Source organism: Opisthocomus hoazin, chromosome 6 (assembly GCF_030867145.1).
Source record: "Opisthocomus hoazin isolate bOpiHoa1 chromosome 6, bOpiHoa1.hap1, whole genome shotgun sequence".
In the NCBI taxonomy this organism is placed as follows: domain Eukaryota; kingdom Metazoa; phylum Chordata; class Aves; order Opisthocomiformes; family Opisthocomidae; genus Opisthocomus; species Opisthocomus hoazin.
The window spans coordinates 3,786,830-3,813,360 of NC_134419.1; the positions used below are offsets into that span (position 1 = coordinate 3,786,830).

The following is a 26,531-nucleotide window of genomic DNA, read 5'->3' on the forward strand; positions in this document are numbered from 1 at the left end:
CCCTTTGTGCAGAGAGTCAGCTTTGCCTGCCCTTGCCGACAAAACCGTGTGCCTGACCATCCCGATGACAGCTGACCGCAGAACAAACACTCCGCTTGACACAGACTTTGGAGATGGTTTTAATCTTTGGGTTAGCTCCAACGCAAAACAAAAATAACCTTTTGGACTTCTTTGCAAAACCAGGATCGTGTTGAGACAGCCATTTTTGAGCGAGTAAGGCACTGTTCACATCAGGAAGGCTTTGCTAATAGAACCAAACCAGCAAGTTTTCCTATCATGGGCTCATCTTGCCACAGCAAGCAAGGTTTGGGCTGGTTCCCTAAATGCCTGAGCGCTCTCTCAGCAAAACTGCACCTTTGCTGACACAACAGCTTTTATAATATGACTTTCGCTGCCTTAGCTATATTGATAAAAAACGAACAAAACGAAACCAGCACTCATCCTTACTGATGCAGATAAGCCAACAAAAATTTGCCAGTGACTGACTGGCCCGGTAATTACAGCACTGAGAATGTGGGAGAACCAGGTTCAAATCCCTGCTCTCCCTGATCCAAAACTGCTCTTTGTTACGAGTTCCAGACCAGAACCACTGAAGTAGTAAGTGGGAATCTCACCATTCGCTTTTTCTATGCAGATATTCACGGTCAGTGGCCTAATTACTACATTTCTGGTGAGACACCGTTCTGTTTCAACTTAAGTTTTCACCGAAATAAAAGCAAGCACGCGCAGTTCCTATGCAATAAAGTGTCGCGAACAGCACGGTTATCTTCGCTGCTCTGCAACATGCACGAGCACAAGCCATGGACTGGAACTCCTCCACGAAGAGCAGCAGCAGCAATCTTCTTAAAAAAGGGGCCCGTATTAAAAACCGTTGATCAGGCAAGTACAAAGCAGGGGTTATAATTACACTGCAGCTTTCAAGCAGAGGGAGCTGTTGTACAGGAAGAGAGAGCAATATAAACGACGCGGTGACAGGGCCACGCCAGCAACGCGAGCAGTGCTGTAAACCCGGAGTGCTGGTGACCAGCGACCGGATTGCAATGCGATTGCCAAGTGGAATGCAACAAAAGCCGCACGTGAAGACACAGACCTACTGAATTTCTAGGTGTAATCGTTAATACATATTCTCTGTAATTTAACATGAGGGTGTCTATAACTGTGGACTGCACTGTGCAAAAACAAAAGGAACAATTTCTTTTGAGACCTTGCCTTATGATTTACATTCATACCCAAATGCACCCTAAAGAACAACACCTGCTGAAACAAGACAGCAAACAGTGAATTCACATTCACATCTCGTAAACAGTGAGTGCAACCGGACCGCGTGGGTTGTTGCCTTGTTTTTAAAAGAAAGCAGTGCTAGCAGCAGGCTACAAAACAGATTCTTTCCCTCTGTACTAACTGCAAAAGGCAACTTCACTCCCACAGTGCCTTGACGGACTTCGGGGCCACCTCCACCTCAACAGACCAGCTAGAGCCATTCGAGGTTACTGAACAGCACGCACCGCGACTGCACACCTATCCTAATGCCCTTGATTCATTTCACCTGGCTCACATCAAGCCAGGTAACCCTGATTTTTAGTCACTAGCAGTCAGGACTGGATTTTAGTCTCTGCTTTAAAGTGAAAGGCTCATTTACTCCATCTGATGGGGTTTACAGGCAGGGAAGAAACTCCCTCCCAAAACCCAGAGCTAAAATGTTGCGGTAACGGTACTCGGCAGGAACACAGAAGCGACCCAACTTCAATAGTTCAAGAAATTATTACATGACTTTGCATTGCAGCAGAGGGAGTGTGCACAGCCCACCCCCTGCAATCTGCTCACCTTAAAATGGGCATGAACCCGGCGTGGTACATTTAACCAGAAACTTTTAACCTCAGTTTACCGAGGAACTTTTAACTTCGGTTTACCAAAGGACTCCTTTACACAAATGAACCATTTACGAACAATGAGGAAAGGAACCGGGCTGCAAAGTCAGACTGTCGGGAGAGAACGCCCCTTAACTCACAACCACGGACGCAAATTCTTTTTTTAAAAAAGAATTACATGTAAAAATGTATCAGCGGTGGGTGCTGACCACTGCCATAGCCCAGCAGCAGCCCAGGCCGCTGGCCTCCAGGCAACCCTCTGAGGAACCAGCATGTCGGAGCCGTTGTCTTTCCCTTTGTGCTCGAGCCAGCCACGGAGTACATGAACTTCTTTAAAATAGTCACAATTTATTCACACTTCGCACGCCATATATTTAACTACGCTGAACCGTAGGTTCTCCCTTCCCCCCTCCGGCTCCTCATCAAAACCCACTGCTTCCTGGAGTCCAGGTGTCGAATTTTTCCTCCTCTCTTCAGAGCCTCGCCTGTTCTGGCTCCGCTCTGCAGCGCGGCCTCAAGCGGGACCCCGGCTCGGGGAGCAGCACGAAGCCCCTCCAACCCCACGCCGGGCGGCAGCGCCGGCGGCTGCAGGCCGAGGGGCTGCGAGGACGGGCCCTGGGCTCGCTGCGAGGGGTCCCCCGGGAGCGGGGCACCCCACCCGGGGATCCCCCGCACCACCCGCCCCGTCGGCAGCCGAGAGAGGGCACTGCAGGCCCGCCCGGCGCTACCGCAGCGGCTGCGGGGCCCGGCCCGGCCCCCCGGCCCCGGCCGAGCCTTCGCCGTGCGCCGAGGAGGAGGAGGCAGCAGGCCGCGGCCCTGGCTCGGCCGGGGGCAGGCAGCTACCGCGTTTGCTGGGGTTTTGTTTGCGTTTTCCCCTTGTAAAGGCTGGTCGGAACCCGTCAGCCGGCGCGGCGGGTGACGGACGTTCGCGGCGCAGAGCCGCTCTCGCTCCGTTCCAGGCGGTGTTGGTTTTGGCATCGCTGAAGATCTGAATGCAGCCAGCCCGACTTCCTAGAATGTTTTCGCTTTCTTCAAGCAACAAACTGCCTGCTGCCACGAGAACGCCCCTCTGAAAACACGCGTCAGAAATAGCATGGCGAAGGATCCCAAAAGAAACAGTTTGAAACTTCCCCCCCCGTACCAATTTTGATTTATCCGAACAATTTTACAAGTGCCAATTTGTATGCTGCAGGTTTTTGCGAGAGAGCCAAGACAAACACGTGTTAGAGCTCAGGGGTCAGAGCAACCCAGCTTCGTTACATTTTGCACGGGACCACTTCCAGGTCTAACATACAGATCCATATTTAAAACTCTGCAGTTTGCGAGCGAGCGAGATCCCAGGCTGCGAGCGTCTGAACCGCAGCACCGCAGGGTGCCGTACGCGGAGCACGTGCTCCTCAGCAACAGAAAGGGCCACGTACAGTTTCTGTTCGGCTTCGTATTCCGTAGGACAAAGGCAGGATGGCGCATGAAGTGATTTACCTGTCGGCTCAGGATTGTGAAATGCCTCAAAAGACTCATCCGTGCTCTCATTTTGCGACATGCCACTCTTGTGACATGCCACTCACTCCCTCTGCAGAAACACGCTCCACGTACGCACAACAGTGCCCATGGGATGCAAGAGTCGGGAACGACAACCAGCCTGCAGCCTTTTCAAAGCCAGTACTTCCCAACAGCAGGGGAAGGGAGGCAGAGCCAGCTGTGAGCGAGGTCCAATTCCCTCCCTACGTCGGCCTCAAGTTAGGATTGAGAGTCAACGTCCAAACCTTCTGCTCGTTCACTCCAACGTATTTACAGCAGTTGGCCACCGGAACTGCCAAAGGTACTCTAAAGCCTGCAAAAACATCCCTGAGAAAGTGCTCAACTAGTTTTTGTTACATCCACTGCACGGACAATCAGACTGAAATTCAAAGCGTTTAAGACCGGTTTCTGCCTCTTCCACTCGTATCAGATTGCAGCCAGCGGGACTGCTTCGGAAGACGACTACACAACGCACAGCCTCTGGCCGTGCCGAAGAAATCAACTACAGGCTGATGTGCTGAAGTAACACAAACTTAAATACAGCACAGTACTCAAGAAGGAACGCTGAACTTTTCTGTGATGTAAGGCAAAGCACTGGAAATAAAACATAAGTATTTATTGTTCTGCAGTGAGGGAAGAAAGCAATGCATTTCAGAAGCTCTAGCGTGCAGCCAGCATTAATCAAAACTTCTGTTGTGGGTAATGTCAGAAAAGAAACAGGAATTCACAGAGAAAGAAAAAAAAACATAAACAAAACATACAGAGCCACACCTGCAGGAGGAGAGAGATCAGCACAATGAGAGTAGGTGGCACAACGGGTTTCCCACACCAGGCTTTCATCATCTGCGATCTGAAATCATATCACTCTTCCACAGCAAGAACGAACACGGTGGCCAGCAATTACTCAAACCCGCGCAGGGCTGGCAGAGCTGGCAAGCGCTGCGCAGTCAAGGTTCATCTGCTGTGGAAGAAGGATAGGCAGCAGATAGCTGGGACGAGAGTGCCTCCAGGGAATGATCAAAAGAAAAAGATCTTACACACTACTGCTATTCTCAAATAAAAAGATCAAAGATAGGCACTGACCCTGGTAGTTTTGAAAGTGTCACTGCGCAGTGGACTCGGGTGCGTGTCACTATCTTTTAATTTATCAAACTTCTCAATCAACCTAAGGTTTCATCCGCCTTTCATATTTGCTCTCAACAGAGCTAAAGTCACAGGGATTACATTCATCAGACTCTCTTAATAACTTCTACTTTCAGACTTTCCAGCTCCAGAAAAAACACACTGATTGCTGACTACAGGGAAAAGCCACAGAGATAAGAAAAAAAACCCCTGAACTCATAAGGAAGTGGAGGAAAGCCACTGTGTGATGAGATAAAGAAGGGACAGAGATGTGTGGGAATAAAGAAAAAAATACCAGCGAGTCAAGGGATAAAGTACAAACGGTATCACCTACACAACCTGCACTCTGTGGTCTTAACACATGTTCTGGGTTTGATCAGCTTTCAGGTTCAAATAATCCCTGAAGTAAAAATCCACCGAGAGCGCCCAGCAGGCACTTCCACCCATTAGGTGTGCTGGCCTCAACACTGTTAGCGGTCTGTGGAAGTGCAGCACGTGTTTTCACGCAAACCAGAGCTCTCCTCAGCGTGGAAAACTTCACCATAAACAGCCAACACAAGAATTACGGAAGATTTGCTACAGGAAAAACCTGCAAAAGAAAAGCGGGGAGGCAGGACAGGTCTTTTTTTTTTTTTTTTTTGCAACAAGGCTCTGCAAACAGTGACTTGGCCCAAAGAAGACCTGCAACAGTAAGGATGGTGGAGAAGACAGAAGGGTAGCCAAAAAGCTCGCAGAAAATTTTAAGGCTAGTGCGAAATGTGGTGAGAACAGACAGAAGAACTTTTAAGTTCAACACTACTATTTGGATTTGGGGAGCAGCATCTTCCAGAAAGGCGAGGTACTAAGAAAACAGAATACCTCATAACTACCATGAGTTTTCAGAATTCTTCATGCTTATCCGTCAGCACCAACCTATACCTCCAGTCTCATCGGTTCAGAACAACAGATTTGGAGCTGGCTGGGTTGAGCTTTTACAGGCCCATTGCTCCATCGTCTCCACATGCTCACTGAAAGACTAGCACAGCTTTTGGATAAGCAGCACTCGGTTGCACGGTTTCCTCTGGTCTCTTCTACATTATCTTGCGCTTGCTGAGATTTACCAAGCGTTTAACGGAAAATCTAGCTACAGTTTTGTCCCTTTAAATTCTCGCCTTCTCTTGCAGGCAGAAGACATCTGTGGAATAATAATGAATTTCTTTGGTTTGGGGTTTTTTGTTTTTATTAAAAGCTATTCTTCCTAGCAGGAAATGAAAAAGAACAACCAGATTGCAGAATTTGGGGGAATAGGGAAAACATTTCTAAAGGTTAATAATAATACTGCTTAGCATTTATTTCAAGGATACGCGACAAACCAAAGAAAAACAGATGTTCTCAGTAATGCTCCAGTTTCTCTGCAAACTCAGGTATTGTCCAGAGCGCCGGGTGCTGCAGATCACAAAAGACAGGAGGGCTGCCCCTCGGATGTGCCACTCCGATCTGCACACAGATTCCTTCTTAACTTCTCAGAGCCGGACTGCCGACCCCCCCAAGCCCAGCGTCAGGGCGTACCCAAGCCTTGATGTGCCTTCCTGCATCCACGTTCTCCAGCTCCTCCACCTCAGCAAGCTATTCCTGTGTATCTGCCTGTATCTCATGCTGAGATACACAGTCTCTTTGATTTCTTATTAAAGCGGTTTCTGGCCTCCCAACGCTTGTAGGACTGCTGCACTGAGGTTTTGGAAACCACTAATCACGAACACCCTAGAAACTTTACCAGGAATGTGCTCAATTGCATTCACCAGCTCTTCGGTCCTGAAAAGTAGTATAAGCTGAACTCCAAGAGAATTTTTCAAAAAGCTACACTGTATTCAATTCATGACACACTATTAAGAATTATTTTACAAATGAAGCAACCTAATATGATTTAAAGGATGCAGAACTTTCCCATAGGGGGAGAAGCAAATCCTCCGTGAGATGAGTACCAACACAGTTGGTACTGAGGCTTACAGAACTTTGATGTTAATGAATGTGGATGGGTTGTAGAGATGGGAGAAAAGCTGCCTTTATCAGTTTTCCCAGTACCAAGCTGATAGCCATTGTAAAACTGCTTTTTAATACAGCTGTGCAGCTTTTGCCAGTAAGCCACAGGTTCCCATCACATGATCAGGTGAAAATGTGCTTAACGAGGACGTGAATATGCTTCTTTGTTCATAACAAACTTATCACAAGACAGACAAAGCTCAAATTATCACAAGAGAGCAAACGTTTAGCCAGCAACATGTCAAAGCATTCCAGCCCGAATCTCGCTGTTGAACAGCCCAAGAAAGGAAAAAAAATACAATCTAGTCGAATGCCACCTTCTACAAATAAGAAGTCAGTTTGCTTTTTTGTAACCCTACATCTGGAGCCTGTTTGTTTGGGGCATAAAGAAAAGAGGAAAGATATTTGGAGACGTTTAAATTGCTTCACTTCCTGCTGTGAATGACTATGCGGTGATTTTGTTATAAAAAAGAAAACAATTGCTTCCCATGCTCCCTGGGAGGACAAAACATAACCTGCTGAATGTGCAGCAAAAAAAAGACTTCAGTTCAACAGTAAGAAAAAACTGCTCATGATAATAAAGAGCAGCCCAGGAATCAGGCGGCTGTGGAGTCCCTGTTGCCAGCGTACAGCACTGACCCAGGCTGGCAAAGGCAGGCACGCTTCACGCTGTCTCGGGGCTGGGTAACACGAAGCTCCCAGCAGCGCAGAAATGCCCGTCACTGCTTCCACGGACGGGCAGATACTTACAGCCACGTTGGCAGGGACCACTCGGAGCGGGTGAGCTCACGAGCTCCCGCAGCCCGCCAGGTCTCTAGGGCAGCTGGGCACTGGGGACTTGCCTTTCAAGCACAGACGGAGAGAAACAGCATCTTGCAGGCATTCCTAAGAGCTATATAAAATGTCAACCCTCTCTATTCCAACCCTCGCCCTCTTTAAAACAGCTGCTTTAAAATACTCTGACTTCAAAGCACAGTAAATTAAGCTCCACATAAAGTCCATTCAGCTTTTTGTTTAATTTGATAAAAGCTCATCAGACCATTCAAGTTACCTTCTGGTCAATACTGCCTCAAGAAATCTGCAATTCAGCTACCTGTGGTTTTTCCAATATTTCTCTAAAACATTACTGACAGAATCTGTTGGCCTGCATGCATCAGGTCTTTGCTAAACAGTTTCAGGGCCCCTCAGAGTACCTTTCACACTATCGTGATCTCTTCTTTTTCTCTAGAAGTCTTCATCTTGTGCGATTTTTCTTTCCTCCTGCCCTAACACCATGGGAACACCATCGTTTTTATACAGCATTTCTCCCCTGTTTTAACCTGACATACATGCCCTCTTCAATTTTAATTTCTTTCTAAGAAAAAGGACTGGTCTCAGTAACAATGGCTTAGCTCCTGACTTGCTGGCTAGGAGGTTTAGCTTCAGGCTAGACAAAGTTACTGTTAAGCTGGATACTTTCACATCTATTGACAAAGAACAATAAATACGTTTACCATAGCTCCTTGCATCACAGATGATCCCAAAGCACTCTACAAACAGCGTACTGGGTCCCTCATTCACCATCAAAACATACTTGCCGCTAACTGTGCCAGCAACACTACATAAAAGTTAGTTAAGAGGTGAAAGAGAGAGCAACTTCTCCAAGTGAAATTACGAGGAAATTAAGGGAGGTAGAGTATATTACTTCACGGAGAAGTTGGCCAGAAGACGGAACAGCACACCTTTTTAACGGTCAAAAGGGGGGCAGGGTCCCTGCTCAAGATAAAATCACGTCCTCAGGTCTCTGCTGAGCACGAGGCGTTATCAGCTGAAGAACCCACAGCGCACGCAGAGCCTGTCGGCAAGGCTGCTGCTGCCTCTCCTTCGGCAGGCTTTTCATCTAAGCTTTATCAAGAAAAAGCAACGCCTAGCCTAAGAGCTTTGACAAGATCCCAACACAGTGGTGACAATAGAAAAACACACAGAAGGTTTCATTTTAAGACCTCTTCCATGTTTCTGATTTAAATAAGCCATCACACTGGGAGAAAAAAAGCCCAGTGAAACCGATCGTTTCAAGAACACAGAGGATCAGCCTCCCCATCCACCTCCCCTCTCGCCAAGTATTGACCTTGCTGGAAGAGCAGCAGTCTCAAAGATTTTAGATTTCTTACCACATAATTACAAATTAGGATATTCAACAAAGGGGAAAAAAAGGGTTTTTTACAGATTGTGATCATGGGAAGCTGAATAGTATCCTATATAAACACAGTCCTGTTACAGCAAAGAGGATAAGTCTACTCTGCTTCGCTAATGGCATCCCAAAGTTTTAGGAACACTATGGGCCTTCCAAGAGGACCTAATTAAAAAAAGAAGGCGTCTCTGTTTTAAGCACTGAAATCCCTAGAGACAGACAAAAGAAAACACAGGACAAAGCAGAAATACTATTGATTATGCATAATTGGTATAATTAATTTGTAATTAGTTCATTAAAATATATAGGCATTGAAATTATGCTTGTACATTTCTGGGAATATCCTGCAAGTCACTTGGGATATGCTTATCATTTATTTGATAGATGAAACATTATTAGAAAGACAGCCCATTAAAAATTAATATACCAGAGTAATAATTTCTCGATCTCAGCATTCAGTTTTCTGTGTACTCAATTCCTATTCTACCTCACAAAGAGTTTTCAATACTGTTTTTCAGAGCGTGACTTGGGAAGCACAGCACTTCGGACAACGGAGCCACAATATCCTTTATGCCAAGTATGTAGTCAGTTTTGAGAAAACAAAATGACAAATACTATAAATGATACACCGTTAAGGGTATTCAGCACCATGTCTAATTCTATAATCAAAATTAAGATGGAAAGGTAAAAAGCCTTGCGCTTCAAAACAAGTACCAAACATGAATGGAAAGCAGTAGGAAGAAGCTTCCACAGCACTGTAAACAGCCTGGTCTCTAATTGCTCAGCGTTCTTCCACTTCTGCAGAGCATCTGGCATCCCTCACTGCCATCACCAAACACGTCTGGATGAGCAGGATTTCAAGGGTTCTTAAATACTGCAGATAACAGCCACCAGTCTCTCACAAGAAACAGCTGAAATGGGCTGGTATGCGCTGGTACTGCAGCAGCTTTTCAAAGATGTTATCACACCTTGATGGGGGGAGGGGGGGAGTAAGATGGAGTAACAGTGATTCGCCCTTTTTTTCCTGTAATGTTACTTCACTGTTCCTACTGATCTTTCTGACGTCCTATGAATATTTCTGAAGTGCCATTTCAACCAACAGCTACAGAAATAACTGGATCCTGAGAACCCGGAATACACAGAGTCACAGAATGGTCGGGGTTGGAAGGGACCTCTGTGGGTCACCCAGCCCAACCCCCTGCCCAAGCAGGGTCACCCAGAGTCGGCTGCACAGGACCGTGTCCAGGCGGGTCTGGAATATCTCCAGAGAAGGAGACTCCACAGCCCCTCTGGGCAGCCTGGGCCAGGGCTCCGTCACCCTCAGAGGGAAGAAGTTCTTCCTCGGGTTCAGCTGGAACTTCCCATGCTCCTGTTCGTGCCCATTGCCCCTTGTCCTGTCGCTGGGCACCACTGGAAAGAGCTTGGCCCCATCCTCCTGACATCCACCCTTCAGATATTTGTAAGCATTTCTAAGGTCCCCTCTCAGCCTTCTCTCCTCCAGGCTGAACAAGCCCAGCTCCCTCAGCCTCTCCTCGTAGGAGAGATACAGTCACACCACCTCCAAGCTGCGTGTGTAACACCAAAGTTGCTTTAAACTTCCGTAACCAACGGAGAGAGTCAGTCCTTATGTATGTAACTATGAGCACCACGAACAGGCCTTCTGCTCTGAATCACCTCTTCAAAAGAATTTTCCTCCCCACCCCACCTCTGTCAACACTAATGGGAGTCTACAAGAGGTTGGTCTCTCACTGATGCACCTGATGCACTGACCCACGAAGCTAGGCCATGTGAATACCCTTCTTCATCTAAAAAAGAAAAAAAAAAAAAATCTAAAAAAAAAAAAATCATATGATTACTCAAAAAGAGCAAGATCAACAGTGGCTATATAGTGCAAGTAGTGTCATTTGCCATTATAAGGCTTGAATCTATTCTTGCAAAGCAAAGAACATGCTCCTAAAAAAAACCCACTTCCTTTTTTTAAAGAAGGGTATAACTGCAAAAAGAAACGTAGAAAACAGCGTTAGGTCTCCAGGTCCTTTAAGCCACAATTAAACACTTCACTGTAATTTTGTGCTTCTCAGCAAATCTGCTTGAAGAATTCTGAACAGTCTCGCAGGAACCACATACTTTTTTTTTTTCCCTGCCTCCAATCTAGCATGGACAATTATTTATTTTCTTTGCCCTGCACTCAAGAATGTGATGGATGTATTTACATAAACACAGACACAGATATCTCTACATAAAAATTAATCTGCAGATGATGAAAAGTGTAAAAGATCTAAGAGGCAAATCCCAAACAAAAGAGCATACTTTATACATAAATATCTTGAAATTATAAAGATCTGAGATTAAGTGGTTTACCACTCATTTAGAATTGATTAGAATGTATTTAAATTTAGCTGAAAGTACCACAACATTGCTCATGTATTTGCATCTGCAAATAAGTAAATAAAAAGCCTGTTATTAAAGCCTTCATTAATTCTGATTATACGAGAACTTAAAAGCAAATCTGTGTATTACTGCTCTGTAAAGACTCCTAGCAACTCTACAGTCAAGCTGGCACTGCAACACAACATGTGTCAGCGAAAATGACTAACAGGATCTATTTTCAGTGATCTTAAATCACACTGGTAAAATATAGAATTGATGGTTTTGCATAATACTTCAAATATTTTTTATTCTAATTCATATCCAATTCATGCCTTATTGTATCAAAAAGTGAATTTTATATCACTTGACATTTATGCACAACAGTTGAACACATTTTATTAAACTACAACATTTAGGCACTATTCAGACGTGATGTGTATATTATTATGAAGAATGATCCAGCTATTTTATTTCCTTACAAATATGATGGCTAGAGGTTTAAAAATACATCGTGTTGACTAGAAAGATGAAGAACATTTCATTCTGACTATGGATTTTGAGAGTTTCTATGTATTTAATGGAAGCCAATATTTTTGAAAGACGGATTCATTAATTTTAGTAGCATTTACACCAATTAAAGACTTGTCTGTTGATTTCTAAGCAGTTTAACAATTAAGTATATAATCTACCCCAAAATGGTTCTTCTTGGAGAAATCAAGTTTTATGGTATGAATGACTTCTGAAAGTCAACCTTCCCCCTGCCATCCCCCTCCATGAAAATTCTACCCGTATCTCTGGCATACTGGTTTAACAGTTTAAGCAGAGAAGCATAACTGAAAAATTATTAATTGGGTTCTTTAATGTTTATTCACAGAATATCACAGAATATCACAGAATAGTAGGGGTTGGAAGGGACCTCTGTGGGTCATCTAGTCCAACCCCCTGCCGAAGCAGGGTCACCTACAGCAGGCTGCACAGGACCTTGTCCAGGCGGGTCTTGAATATCTCCAGAGAAGGAGACTCCACAGCCTCCCTGGGCAGCCTGTTCCAGTGCTCCGTCACCCTCAGAGGGAAGAAGTTCTTCCTCATGTTCAGACAGAACTTCCTGTGCCTCAGTTTGTGCCCACTGCCCCTTGTCCTGTCACTGGGCACCACTGAAAAGAGCTTGGCTTCTTCTACTAATAAATTAAATAAATGTACTAAGGCAACTTTGTGCTTACAGAAACTTGAGTTTGCAACACCGATTCACTTGTCCGCCCTGACATTCGCTGTTGACTGTGAAGAACAGTCCTGGTAAAGCTACCTCTGCAAACTCTACTGTTCATGGCTTGATTCGAAGCCTGAGTGAATCTTTTTGTGACTTGCGTGGGACCAAAGATCACAGACCAGCACGGGTCTATACTCCATTTACAAACGAAAGGTGATTTGGGGCAGTGAGGGGAGAAAAAGCAAAAGACTCACTAAATTTGGGACATAGGAAATGATGTTGCAATACCTAAGGAAGTTTGCTTGCCGCTCTCATAGTTAAAAAGTCATTCCAAGTTAAGCCAAAGTAAAACAAAAACCAGCCTGTCCCCAACATTTAGCCATTAAACTCAGAGTTATGAGGTGGAGTCTGATGAAAGATTTTGCACTTTATCACGTCTGATAATAAGACTGGTTTAGAACAACCTCTACACTATACTATATAGAGTTGGCCTCCAAATAAATTACTTTTCCCTACAGTTTCAAGGCCCAAGTGCCAAGTCGATTACCCAGTAATCAACATCACAAAACCTTTTAAGGCACCATAAAAGACACAGGATCGAAGGGATTTTTAGTATTTAGTTATACCAAAAAGTATACCTGATAGTCTAAAATGCTGAATCCTAAACCATTTTTGTCTTTCTTCAGTTCAATAACCTTCACATCAGGAGACCACAGTGCTAATTCCCCTTCTTCCTCCTCAGCATTAATGTCCTCCTCGGGTTTCACCTGAAAAATAAAAGCTCCAGTTCAAATACTATTCTTTCAGATCTTTACAAACACTATTCCTTCAATATTTTGATTATTAATGGCTCATACATGCCCTAAAATATGACCTCTTATGGAAATACAACTTTATTGAACATTATGCATCCAGTTTTCTCTGGCTTACTGCCTTGGATATTCCCCTGGGACTATGCCTACACGTTTTGAGCGTCAGAGCCCAACCTGGCATACAACTATTAGTCAAATTAGTTGTTATAGCATTACTAACCTGTTACATGTTGATGAACTTCAGCTGTCCCATTAGATGCATAAAGGAAAAATAAATATCTTAGCATAAAAGATTTAACCACAGACAGTTAATAGAAAGACCAGACGATCAGGCACATCTGATACTTGTGGCATTAAATATACAAACAAAAAATTCTTCTATTGTAACTGTACAATAGTATCTACTTTGAAAAAGCAGTTTCTTTCACAGTTTTTTGTTCTAAGGTGTAAAAGGAAGAGGTATAGTTACCCAATTTTGCTGGGTAAGAACAGCTTCATAAAGTCATCTTCCAAAAAGGCATCTTTTGTTGTCTAACTTAAAATGTGTGTTTTAACATTACTGCTATTTTATCAACACAATCTTTACAAAACATCAATGTATGGTGTCCCAAGAAAAATGTTAATATCTTGTACCATTAACTTCACACTGATTTAACTTTATTTCTTTGAACAAACATGTCTATTACACAGCGCACTGCCATGAGGCAAATGAAGAAATTTTTCTTCCACATGCCCCTTCCTGATACTTTTGACAAAAGAAAGCAGAAGTATTGTGAGATTGCTCTAAGGAGAAGGCACCCTCTGTTCACTCAATATCATCTTACAGCAAAGATGTGCAACTGACAGGACACACATGGAAAATGTTCAGCAAAATGCAACATCAAAAACCACAGTGGAACAAGTTCTGTTGCAACAGAAAGGCCTTTCACAAGAAGGTGTAATACTGTACACCTTATTCTTCCATGAAGCATCCATATTGCTTGTTTAACTCTCCACCTTAGAGGAAATTAGATCAGAAAATATCAGGAGATGAGAAGTCAAGGTGCAAATACTTTGTGTAAATAGGAACAACCATTACAAGTGTCAAGCCTTAGTTTGAGATTTTAAAGCTTCTGCAATGGAAAGAAACATTAAGTTTCATTTTTTTCCAGTTCTATAAAAACCTACTCAGAACATGGAAGTAATCAGCTAATGGTGGCGAGGATGTGATTTAGTATAATTCAGAGCTCTCACTCACCTATTAAGTGTAAGAATGATGAATGGGATGTACATAGTCAGCATGCTAGCTGGGTGATTTACCTACCTTGTATTTATTGTACAATGAAGTTTCTCATGACCAACCTGTATAAACTGTAGTAAAAGTACCAGTGTTGCAAACACGAACTATCTTTCAGTGAAACACCAGCTGTCCCTTACAAGCCCAAAGTGAACAGCAAAGGCAGCTTTATATGACAACATAATACAAAACTGCCTCCTATATTTTAGGAAATGTTATTTAAGACTGAAAAGTGGTCTGGATCAAACAGCAAAAGGAAAACAGAAACACTGCTTTTAGAAAGCTGAATCACTTTCTCAGAAATACACGCGCTTTTTCAAAAAGTTATTGTCCTTTTACACGACTGAATGACAAGAGAACTTTACCTTTTGTTCCGGAGGGGAAGCTCCCACGATGGGCTCATCCACAAGAGACTCATTGCCATCATCAAAAAGTCGCCGACAGCAAACCAGTGTAAAGGGGGGTGGCACTTCTTTGAGAAACGTGATTGCCTCACGGCGTGATTTTCCGTACAGCTGAACTCCATTTACCTACACGGAACGGGAAACACACATCCACAGTCAGATAATTAAAAGGATATCAACCAGATTCTTTTATTAATTTTTTTGCGCACATGTCTTTCCCCAGCTGAATGTGAAAGTCTGATTCTACCTAGGGATTCTGGCAAAGCTTGCGTAGGTTTATTAACCTTTGCTCCTGAAGCATGTATGCATTACTGTAAGACTGAAACTTCATCTGCAAGATCTTGTGACTACTGCCTGCTACATCATGTCTCTGCTCTCTTCAGCTTCCTCTAACTTGTTTTCTGCTCGCTACTTTTCCTAGCCTAAATCTTTTCTAGCATTGTATTTTATTCTTACCTGTTTCTTTGCTGGGGATTGTTTTTTAGCATTAGGCTTACGTGTTTGAATTTCAAAAGATAAAAATTTAATCTTCAAAAATATTTTAAGAAAACACAGATTTTGAGCTCTAATCAAAAACCTGAAGTCAGAACTAGCACAACTTTGATGTTTAAAATGTAAGAAAATGGCTGAAATCAAACTAGATCCTACAGAAAACATGTAACAATGTTTATATAGTAAAAAAGAAACCAATTACAGTAAGCAATTAATCCGAAAATCCTGACAAGGGTTAAAGCTTACCATCCCATAAGCTTTAGATCCTGAGTGACAACAGAAGACTATAAAGCCATTGTTAATGGGTGTTTTAAACCACAGACTTAGAAAAAAAAGTAGATAGATAGATAGACAGATAGACAGATAGATAGATAGATAATAATACAATCATAGAATGGTAAGGGTTGGAAGGGACCAATGGTAAGGGTAAGGGTTGGAAGGGACCTTAAAGCTCAGCTGGTTCCAACCCTCCTGCCATGAGCAGGGACATCTCCCACCAGCCCAGGGTGCTCAGAGCTCCATCCAGCCTGGCCTTGAACACTGCCAGGGAGGGGGCAGCCACAGCTTCTCTGGGCAGCCTGGGCCAGGGCCTCACCACCCTCATGGGGAAGAATTTCCTCCCAATATCTGAACCTGCCCTCTGTTAGTTTACAGCCATTCCCCCTCGTCCTATCACTACACACCCTTGTGAAAAGCCCCTCTCCATCCTTCCTGTCGGCCCCTTCAGGTACTGGAAGGCTGCTGTAAGGTCACCCCGGAGCCTTCTCTTCTCCAGGCTGAACAGTCCCAGCTCCCTCAGCCTTTCCTTAAGAATGGGATGCTGCAGTTGTACTTCCTCAGGAAAATAAAACTACAGGGATTCACCCTCTTTTACATATTTTATATTATAATCTGCAATAACATGAGGGTACAACTATCTGCACCATAGCGGTATCCTTAAATACGAGGAAAGCAGAACATCAGTAGGTGTCATAGATGTGAAGATCATTTATGTTGACAAGCAGTGCAGCCCCAAAAGAGCAGGGGTTTAACCTGCTTAGCACTATGGACTCAATCCCGGCACCTTTTGTGTTTCAGGGATTTCTTTCAGGCTACCTCAAGCCTGCACTCAGGACCAAATGATCAAAGCTGCTGGAGTGCAACCACTGGTTTAGGAATCCAGCACACACCATCCAAGTCCACTCCACAACGTGAATCAAAGCACAGAAGCAGGGATAACTGAAGATTCTCTTCAACACTTCATACCCAAACTGCAATGCTAATGTAGATGAGCCCACATTTGATCCTAGAAAATACACACACAAATATACAACACACACATACACACCTCTGTACTTGAGGCAGAGCCTCGCCATGTACTTCCCAGATCTCCTTGTTTTTTAGGGGGACTCAATCTTGTGCAAGACTACACAGCAACCTCACTTTAGCCACCATTTTCTTCATGATCAGCTCTATTTTTTCCTCACTTTTTCTTTTGTGCTTTTCACAGTGTAAATATAGCTTCTACTGCTGGGAAGCACAGAGTGCCTCTCGCACTATAACCCAGCCAAGGAGAAAAATTCAGAGTGGTGTAACTGGCCTCCAACATGGTAAGATGAACTGCTACGGGTTTTTTCCGTAAGAATTACAGCAACTGCTGAGCTATCAGGCTAATCCATTAGTTAATTATTTAAGCAGAAGTATCTACGCGTAAGGATTTTTTAATGCATTGCGAGTGGCAGTGTGGTGGAAAGTTACCAGCACCTCTCAGCACGCCGTGATTGATGGCGAAGCGCTGCCGCGGGCTCCCGGGCAGACCTGGGGACTCCCGTTCCTGCTTTGGCAGCTGCCAGAGATCGGCCTCGAAACACGCACGGTGCCCTGCGCCCCATCATTCACCACACCACGCCGGTTAGCTGTGCCATCAGCTAGGGGCGAGGGAAATTTTACAACAAAACTAGGACACAAGGAAGCAATTTACTCCTAAAAACACAATGAAATTAGCTAAAATTGGGCGGGGGGGAAATACCATGCTTTCTATCATAATTCAAACACGTCATTAAAAATAATCAACATTCTACCTCACTACGTATTAAAAAAAATTCCTTGCTGATCACATTTTAATCCCAGCTGTATCAGGCCCAGGTAGAGCTGCTCATTTGGGGAATGGGGCTGTCACTTTTTCCATTGCAAACCCCTACTTAAGGGGATTTATAACTTGGCTGCAAAAACATACTCTGGGCTAAACCTGGCATATATAGCTTTAGCCCTGGAGCACATTTTTATTTTGTTGGGGTTTTTTTCCAGCTACAGAGTAGAAAAAAATTTATGCTCACTAGGTCTGGACATATCTGTGAACTTAATTGTAAGTACACAGTAATAAGTAAAACTATTAAATATATACAATTAAAGTTTCCTAAGTTACTCTACAGAACTGCATTATTGCTTTTTGTATACAATTTTTTGTTTAGTGGCCAAGGAATTTAAACAACACTTCCAGCGTTCCATTAATCCCTTCCTTTAGGAATCAAGATTTCCTCCATTAAGCAATAACTGAAGAAAATGTTTTAGGTCTTAGTGATAGCAGTATGAATTTTTGATGTTAAAGGGTGAACAACAAGCAAAAGCAAGAGAGCTGTACACCTAACAAATTAATCTTTCAGAAGGCCTAATTCTATTCCCACTGATGTCAATTAAATGTTCTTTGCATCTGCTAAAAAAAGGTTCAAATGCAAAATATTCCATAAAGAGCAGGTATTCAATAGGAAATCAACGTCTTTGCACTTGCAGGCTGAGGTACTGATAGATACACATACACAAAATAGGTATTATTTTAATACTACCAAATAAATGTTTTTCCTGAGCCAATATGTCTGGTCTGATTCCGATAACTTCAAAGCTGCCCCAATACCTCTTTATACATATTTAAACAAACTGATGTACTAGCTCATGCACACAAATGTCTTTCAACACTCAAGTTCTAATGCGTAACAGGAACCACTATTCCTGAGACTGCTGTAAATTTTCTAGGGGTGGCAAATATTAAGAAAGATTATCCACCACAAAAGCTAATGCCAAATTGCTCAAAAGACCGAGCTAAAGGACTACAGAAATAAATGCATTAAACAAAAATATTATCTCTGCCCTTATAACTCTTCATACTCTTGTTAAAACATTTCAGAAAACAACTCCATGAAGCCACTAAGAGGTCAGAAGAATTTGGCATTTTGTCCATAAAGCAGGAATGAAACAGTGAAGAAAGTGAATGTGACTTCCAGAGCACTATTCTAACTGCTTCCACAGCCAACTCCTGAATACTACAATTGCACACACAGCAGTCAAACTAGAATTTAACATCAGCATTTTAAGAAGGCTAAGCAAACAGGAAATATATCAGTTCTATTTTTGGAGGGGTTTGTTTCTTACCTCCAGAAGTTCATCCTCCAGTTGCAGAAGACCAAGTGTTGCAGCTGGACCATCTGAAGCTATTGATGATATATAATGATGTCCATCAAACGTGTCAAGCTCAACTCCTAATCTCAAAGTGTGGATGGGTAATAGCTGCCAAAAGATAAGTATGGCTGAGAATGTATGTATCTTTATCTATCACAATATAAACACATTTAGGACTCAGTAGCTCACCAAATGAAACTAAGTACACAGTAAGATGATAAAGTCTTCACACTGACATAATCTGCACAAGTGTTCATAGTTTCTCTATACAAACTGTTTGCACAAATAAAAACAACCAATCTGCCCTTTGGGGGAAAAGGCCATCTGAACTTTATTCTTAAATAAGGTTACCATATTGGAAAAAATGCAGAGAAAAGTACCATCTAAGGTCTACCCTACCCAAAAGGTGAGTTTTCAACAAAACTGAAAGAAATTCCATAATCACCATAAAAACCCATCACAAGATCAGCTGTCTTACTCCTTTAGGAGCTACGCTGCTTAGCAGTAGGAAAAATATCCATGAAATGTCCTCTGCATATAGCTAATAATACCAGCATCCTTGTTTCTGCAAGGTGAAATCACTGACTTTGTGTTAGCCTTTTCCCAGTGGGCCTCCTTAATTTGGAACTTTTCTCTAGGGAGCCTCCAACCATCAGTGTCTTAGGGCTGCTACTATTAGGAAGACTGGCATAAAACTGATGCGCTATCCAGACGAGACAGCAGAAATCACGGCAACTTGGGGAGAAGAGACGCAGCAGTATCTGTTCCTTCAGTTTAGCCATTTTCTGGCTATTTATTACTCAAGTTGAACCACTGACTGTCCTTCTGGTTCCCAATCAATTCTGGATATTCAAGTAAAAGGAGCAACCCATTGATCCTCAACACTCCCTCACAGCTATGTCTGATGATGAGTTTATGGCCTTTCTTCACTGAGACGTCCCCACAAGTATATAAATGCATCACTTCCACAAACCTCTTTTGCACAACATTAACATACATATCTTGAAAGTCTCAGAAGAATAAAATTAATTTCAGCTCTGACCATTTGGACTAAATGGACCTCCCTCTCCCTGCGCCAGGATCACTACAGCAAACTCCTCTGCAGGACGATGACACTGTTCAGCAGAGTTTCAACCTCTGCTCCATTCTGTAGTGACTTTCAACAACTGAATTTTAATGCAATTAAGTCCCCCAAAATTGGAGGCTTACATGCATGGTTTGGGTTTTGGGAGGGTTTTTTGTTTGGGGAGGGGGTGGGGGTGTGTGTGTTAAAGGGTTCATTTGCCATGCTATGAAAAGGTATTGATTGGACCAGTCCAGAAGATGAGCAGCCTTTTTTTGGAAAAGTAAGATAGAGCCACAAAGCCACTAACTTTCTGCAACACATAAACCTGGAATTGTGTCATGCCCTCCTGGGATTACTCTGCCAACATATAGCACGAAGGAAACCATTGTGTAAGTCCTACCTTTGAGTACTTCTGGAGCTCCGAATCATCTGTAATGGGCATATCCACATTCACAACCTAAAAATTGTACATCATAACATTTTTCAATAGCAGGACAATAAAGACCAGAATGACAAATTCTGGTAAAAAAAAAAAAAAAGATGAGCAAAATAAACTGTACTTAAACAAAGTCACATTGATGCAAAATAATATTAAACAAATGTTAGAAAAATCTTTCAGACACAGAACATTTACAACTAGGAATGTGGTGATTATGCACTATTAGCAGACTCCAATGTTATCCTCTTCCTGACGCCCGCATGCCAATTTTAGTCAAGTTCAGTAATCCTGTATAAGCACAAAATGGCATTACGTTTGACACAAACAACCAAACTGACTTGCCAATCAGAATTTGAAAAGTACAGTAGCTTAAGTTACTACTTGAGGCTATAGCACAGCCATCTAACATCTAGACTAAACCATCTTCTGCAGCATGTTTCTAACACGGCTTGAAATAAATGAGTTTAGAAACCAAATCTGAACACAGAGTGGATTACTTAAAACAGTGACAAGAAATTCCTTCAGTATATCTTAATTTTTTTTATATTAATAAAATCACTATGTTCACCACCAGTTTTCTTGTAATGATCCTCCTAACCATAACTTATTTATCTGTAACCTTAGAAGGTTATTTACTCCAGTTTTAAATGTAATAAGATGACATCTGTTGTGATCTGTGGCCCAGGGCTGGAGTCTGGGACACTGAAGTTAAATATGTTCGGGAGGACTCATGCTCTTGTTAGATTTGGAAAATATAAAGCCTTGCAAAAAATCAGGTAGCTTCAGGGTCCTTTGGAAATTTCTACTTTAACAAAATATCTATGAAACAATATTAAGCCTCAGCTGTTTCTCTTGCTTTATTTTAAATAGGGCTTCCAGCATCTTGTTTTCCAGTACCTAGGGTATTTTTCCCAGCAGACAGTATCCATTTCACGTCCATTCAGTTGTAACTAAATGAATCTGTAACTGGTAACTCCTCAGCTTGACTGCTCACGCTCAGGTACCTGGCAACAAATACCACCCAGCCATACGTCCCCGTACAGACTTCCAGCGTCTCCTTCTGTTTCAGCGGGATCTCAGCTCCTTCCATTCGTACCACAAAGGGTCAGCAACACAGAAGCCATGGGTGACACCAAATCCTCTCTCTGAAGAGAAATACTTCTGAGAGAATACTCAGACCTGTAGGCACCTTCAGGGTGACTTGCTGGGAGCTGAGCGTAGGAGTGAGGATAGCGTGAAACAGGGACTGCTCTACCAGGCTGAAAGCGAACTGAACGTTGTTACTGAACGCAGCCAAGCAAGGCTACAGGTAGGGGCAGATGACAAGAACTGAAAGAACTGAAAAATGACTTTCAAAATGGGATACCACAATAGTTTCCTTCTATTATTTAAAAGGACCAATCGTTAACATTTTCACTCCTGACATTTTACTGGCGGCAGCGAAAGAAGAATTAGAAACAGACTCTTTCATGAACTAAGCAGGTTTTCGTCCTCTGTGGGAAGTGTGATAGTGCTAAGGGAAGTAATATCAGACTCTCGAAATGTAAGGATGGGAATACCAAGCAACTGAAGTGGGCAGACAAACAGATTTATTGCATCATGTACATCGTCTTACACGAACTTCAGATCTTAAAGGAGTGCTAATGGAAAGAAGAGAAGCAAGTTTCTCAAGGCAATTCTTAAAGCTACTTTAAATCTTCCAGCAAATGACTGGAACGATGGCTACTCCAAGTAGCAAAAATAAGTGTCTCTAAATCAACTGGACAAGCATTGCAAAGACAAACAGGGCATTTTCTTGGTGGTGGTGAGAATTTTTTAAGTCTTCGGAAAAAACTCTGGCTGGAGTCTTTTATCTGTACTCACTGGCTAACACAGCACTGAAAAGCAGTAGTGAATTACAATTTCAGTCAATTCTTTATGATGATTCATCAAAACAATCTTTTGCTTGGCAATTATTTAATACGAAGTGAAGAAATATCCAATAGACACTGGCACCACAAAGTTACACCACCGTGAATTACTTTCTATTTTCCCAGCACGTTTGAAAATCATTCTTTCATTCTTCTAATAAAATTGTAAGATTCTTTGTGAAACACAGGAGGTCTGTCCTGCACCTTTTTTTCCCAGTGCACAATAAAACAAATAGATCATAAAAGAAATCACAGAAATGCCACATATTTTAAGTGGCTGCTATGATGCAGATTTAGAAGGACAGCTGATTTTCTTAAATCACTGTTCCTGTCTAGTATCTGTATAACAATAGTATCTATATAAACAGAATTAAAAAAAAAAACAACAAACCAATAACTCATTATAACACTCCTATATTTCAGCCTTGATATTACAGGAAACAAAATTTGATGTTACTGATCTGTTCCAAAGACTAAACTGTTCTATAAACAGCCTGTAATGCTAAGCTCACAGATCTGTAATTTAAAGAAATAACATACATGAGTGGAGTTTATTGAAAGATAACATACCATAACTTCATATTCAGGTCCCAGCAGGTTTTCCCACTTGGATTTCAGCTCATGTGCTGGAGGAAGTAGGACTCTTCCTAAATATGAAAGTGAATATTAAATTTAAAAGCATGTCGTACATCCAGAAACATGTTTACTTCTAAATACTTCAATAATAATTCAGTGTAAATAAAAGATTAGAGGGAATAATCCCAAAAACGAAAGTGCATTAAGCTGAGTCTATCAAACAGCGCAAATCAAAAACGTCTTTCTTAGGAAAACAATGCAAAATATCAGCTACTGCTGACGTGTGATATATTCAACTGGGAAGCAGAAGAGGTGATGCTTGCATTGATGAGGTGCGAGTTCTGTACCATACTGTAAATAAATCATTCTTTCAGGCTGCAAAACAAATTTCACAAGACTTCATAATTTGTTGCTATAAAAATGCTTGCCACTCCAGGGAAGCATCATCTCCCACCAAAACGAACCCCCTTTAAGAAGTAAAACACCTGACAAGATATTGCTGTTATCGAGGGGCTGCATCAGCACAATGCAGTCACAGACTTTATTTATACATTTGGCAGGTATAAAGGCTTGTCTAGTTTAATTAGGTCAGTAAGTAACATGAGCTTTAATATAAGCTCCAGTTCTAAACCAGTCTTCCGTGGGAACTTGGCTATCTTGACATTTATATCTTTTCAGCTTTCTTACTTATGCAACCAAGGCAGTATTACATTCATGTAAGACAATTTGACAGAGCTAGACAGCATAAAATGACTGGCTGCCCTGCATTTGACCTCATCCAGAAGCTCAGCGCACATATAAAGTTCCAAGCCAAAGCAATGTCTAACTGGTAAGAATCAAGCTCTAAAGCAAATTCCATCTAGCAGCTACAGCAGCAGCAACTGGGGTCTGAATTACCAAAAAATGCTTTTCCCCCCCCTGAACGACTGTAATAGTTTGTCAGATGTCTAGACAAGGCACAGACCACTCAGTATTGCTGATGTGTCATACTGAAATTTAGAATGCAAATCACAACCTCCCATTTTGCACACAAACTAGCAAGTAAAACACCTCCAGAGGGCAATTTTGAAGACACCAAGAGAAGCTCAGAGCCTACCTACTAGCAAAAGCCAACACAAATGGGATATGAAGCTGCCTCTGCTTTCAAGACTTTTGTAGACTGCAAAAATAAAAAATAAGCCTTTCAATACAATTCTCATTACATCATTTTATAACTTTGAAGTTTTCCGCTCGTTAAAAACAAAGATTGAAGTTAACTTACACAACAACCTCACCCATCATTGTATCTCTTCCATTCACTTTCTGTCATGCCAGATAGGGAAATTCTGTCTACTCTGCACTGAGAAACCACACTCCTCAGAGCCTAACAACTGAGATTTCACCTGGAAATATCCAGAGCATCTTTAACCTACAGGCTCAAGGAGATGCGGATATTCAACGATTCCAGCAATTCAGATAACTGTTTTCTGTCATCAAAAGAAACTCCACCAAGAATAAAAACTTGGGTTTCTAAATACAGCCCACAGTTCTCCCTCAAATAAATTATCTCCTCAAAAAAATGAGAAGGCAAATTGTCCTGAAATTCTCAGCTGTGAGCTAAGCGTTTTTTCCTCCACTGAAATTTAATTGAAGTTTCTAAGAAGTCATCTTCGTGAGCCTTGTTATCAAGCACAGGCTGATCACTATCTTTACTTCCCAACTGTAGGAAAAACAGAACACCAGTGCATTTTTCTACTCCTATTTACTGAAATACATAGGGACAGAAATTCTTTAGTCTCTTTTTCTGCTATTACAAAGTTATAGTGTGAACACACGGGACCTAAGCACCAACAATCCCTTGTGCAGCCAGATATAGATTTTAAGGTTCAGCAGGAGTAACGAATCTTAGGGTCAAGCTCAAAGTTCAGTTCAGTAACTGTAAGCTGTGTTCAGCTGGCTGAATACAGATTTTTTTGTCACTTCCAAAACACATTACCAAAATCTATGAGTTGTTCAGAGCAGGTGCTGATGCACGCCTGCATTTGAAGTTTCCCCCTTTCTTTCTTTCAAACACACTTTGAAGTCTTTGCTTGTAACTTCCTCAGAACAATGGAAACATTGGCTGGAGGGATTTGGATTAAATATATCCAGTTCCAATGGTATCACTCAATTCGCTGAAAATGCTCCTTTCCCCCCAGATAGCTTTTTCCACATGGCAGCTAATAGGAAGTTTCTTTCTAGTCTCTCATCCAGCTGGATTTCGCATGACCTGAGATACACACCATGTCTTCTATAATGTGCAAGGCCTCAGAAGAGAAAACGCTTCCCAGGGACAGCTTTCATTAGCAACATATTTAGTCTGTCCTTCTGCCTGCACTTCCACACAGTTTTTCATTTCTAATTAGAAAGCATCAAGAATAAATCACAAGTGTATTGCAAAAATCATCTTTCCTGGTCAAAACTGCCCGCATCTTTGAAATTGGGATATTTTCTTCTTGCAGTTTCCTCCTGGTTTCACAAAATTGCTGTACAAGGATATGTACTGTGCTCTAGTGCACGTCATTAATGCACTACCTTTTTCTGCCCTACTGTTGGATATTTCTCCCCAGCCGTCTTTAAGCTCCTGACTAGCATCACCGTGTCTTTGAGTTTTGAGTACTGCTGCAAGGCAGAAGCAAGCAGTTCTGCCCAGTCTGCAGTCTTGCAGATGCAGCTGTGAAGTTAATTGCCTCTAGTCTGCTAGCAGAAAGTTTCAGGCCTCGTGCACATTGCGTCCTAAACCATGTTGCCTTTGTAACAGAACTGCTTAAGTACGGTTTTGCCTGGCCAGAATTACTACTTAATACCTCTCCAGGAAACACAATTTAATAAGAATTTCACACAACTGGGCTTAAAGGGAAGTAATACATATTTTATAAAACATACCTTTTACATTAAACTTCTAAAAGCATTTCCAGAGTTTAGTCAGAGCCTTAAATTAGCAGTATTTACTTTAGCACTATTATAATGAAGTGCCCATCACCGTGTCCAAAATAAGCACCTATCTTTGGAGTTAAAACTTGGCCATTAAATTCCATTCCAAGGTGAAATCTTATACATTGTATTTCAGTAGGAGTAAAATGTGCAACTAAGTATTTCAACTTTTTAACAGAGATACACACACACATTTTATAGTTGCATAATGCTTTTGCAGAACCTTGTAACTTAAAGTGGTTTTTCACTATGAAAACCCCCAGTTTAATCAGGCAATGATACCTGCTTAGCACTGCATTAAATGCTCCTGATGCATTACCGGATTTCAAAGCCATGCCCACTGCGTTATCCTGCTGGCCCAAGGAGGACCAGCACTGCTAGATGGTAGCAAGTGCAGCATCCAACCGCAAACAACCAGTATCCCCAGTGTTTAAATTCTGGTATCCTGAGACACACTGTGCATACAAACACATTATCCTGTATTCTCCAGGGTAAGGGGAGCTTGGCTACACAGGAGAACAGAAAAATCTCATAGTACACCTGCTACCTGACGCACTGGGGAATGCAGCACAGATGCACCACGCTCGCTGCCCCTGCGAGGAATCGGCGTGGGTCCAGCTGGCAGCTGCGGATTCCAGGCAATGGAGCCCTTGCCAGACCGAGGTGCGTCTGCACCATACTCCACAGAGCTCCAAGGACGGGGATTACGAGATTTGCACAATGCTAGAATTGAAGGGGAGCCACTCTTACACATACAACCTGGTTACAAACTCCTTTTGAAGCTAAGGGCTGAGGAGTATTTACAGAGAGGCAGCGGAGCCACATCAAAGCCGTTTGAGTCTGCTATGAAAAGAGCTCAAAAATACTGTTTGATCCAATCTGATTATCAGCAGAA

General features: G+C 42.4%; 1 protein-coding gene across 4 annotated transcripts in view; it reads right to left on the reverse strand.

Annotated features, from left to right (window-relative positions):
* The window catches only part of PATJ (PATJ crumbs cell polarity complex component), a 159,529-nt gene that overhangs the window by 106,295 nt on the left and 26,703 nt on the right, over window positions 1-26,531 (reverse strand). For all 4 annotated transcript variants that reach the window (XM_075424348.1, XM_075424345.1, XM_075424347.1 and 1 more), the window contains exons 14-18: window positions 22,679-22,755; window positions 20,160-20,216; window positions 18,667-18,801; window positions 14,731-14,895; window positions 12,916-13,044 (exon numbers count right to left, since the gene is read on the reverse strand). In XM_075424348.1, the coding sequence (XP_075280463.1) occupies window positions 12,916-13,044; window positions 14,731-14,895; window positions 18,667-18,801; window positions 20,160-20,216; window positions 22,679-22,755 (563 nt within the window). The remainder of the gene's footprint in view (window positions 1-12,915; window positions 13,045-14,730; window positions 14,896-18,666; window positions 18,802-20,159; window positions 20,217-22,678; window positions 22,756-26,531) is intronic.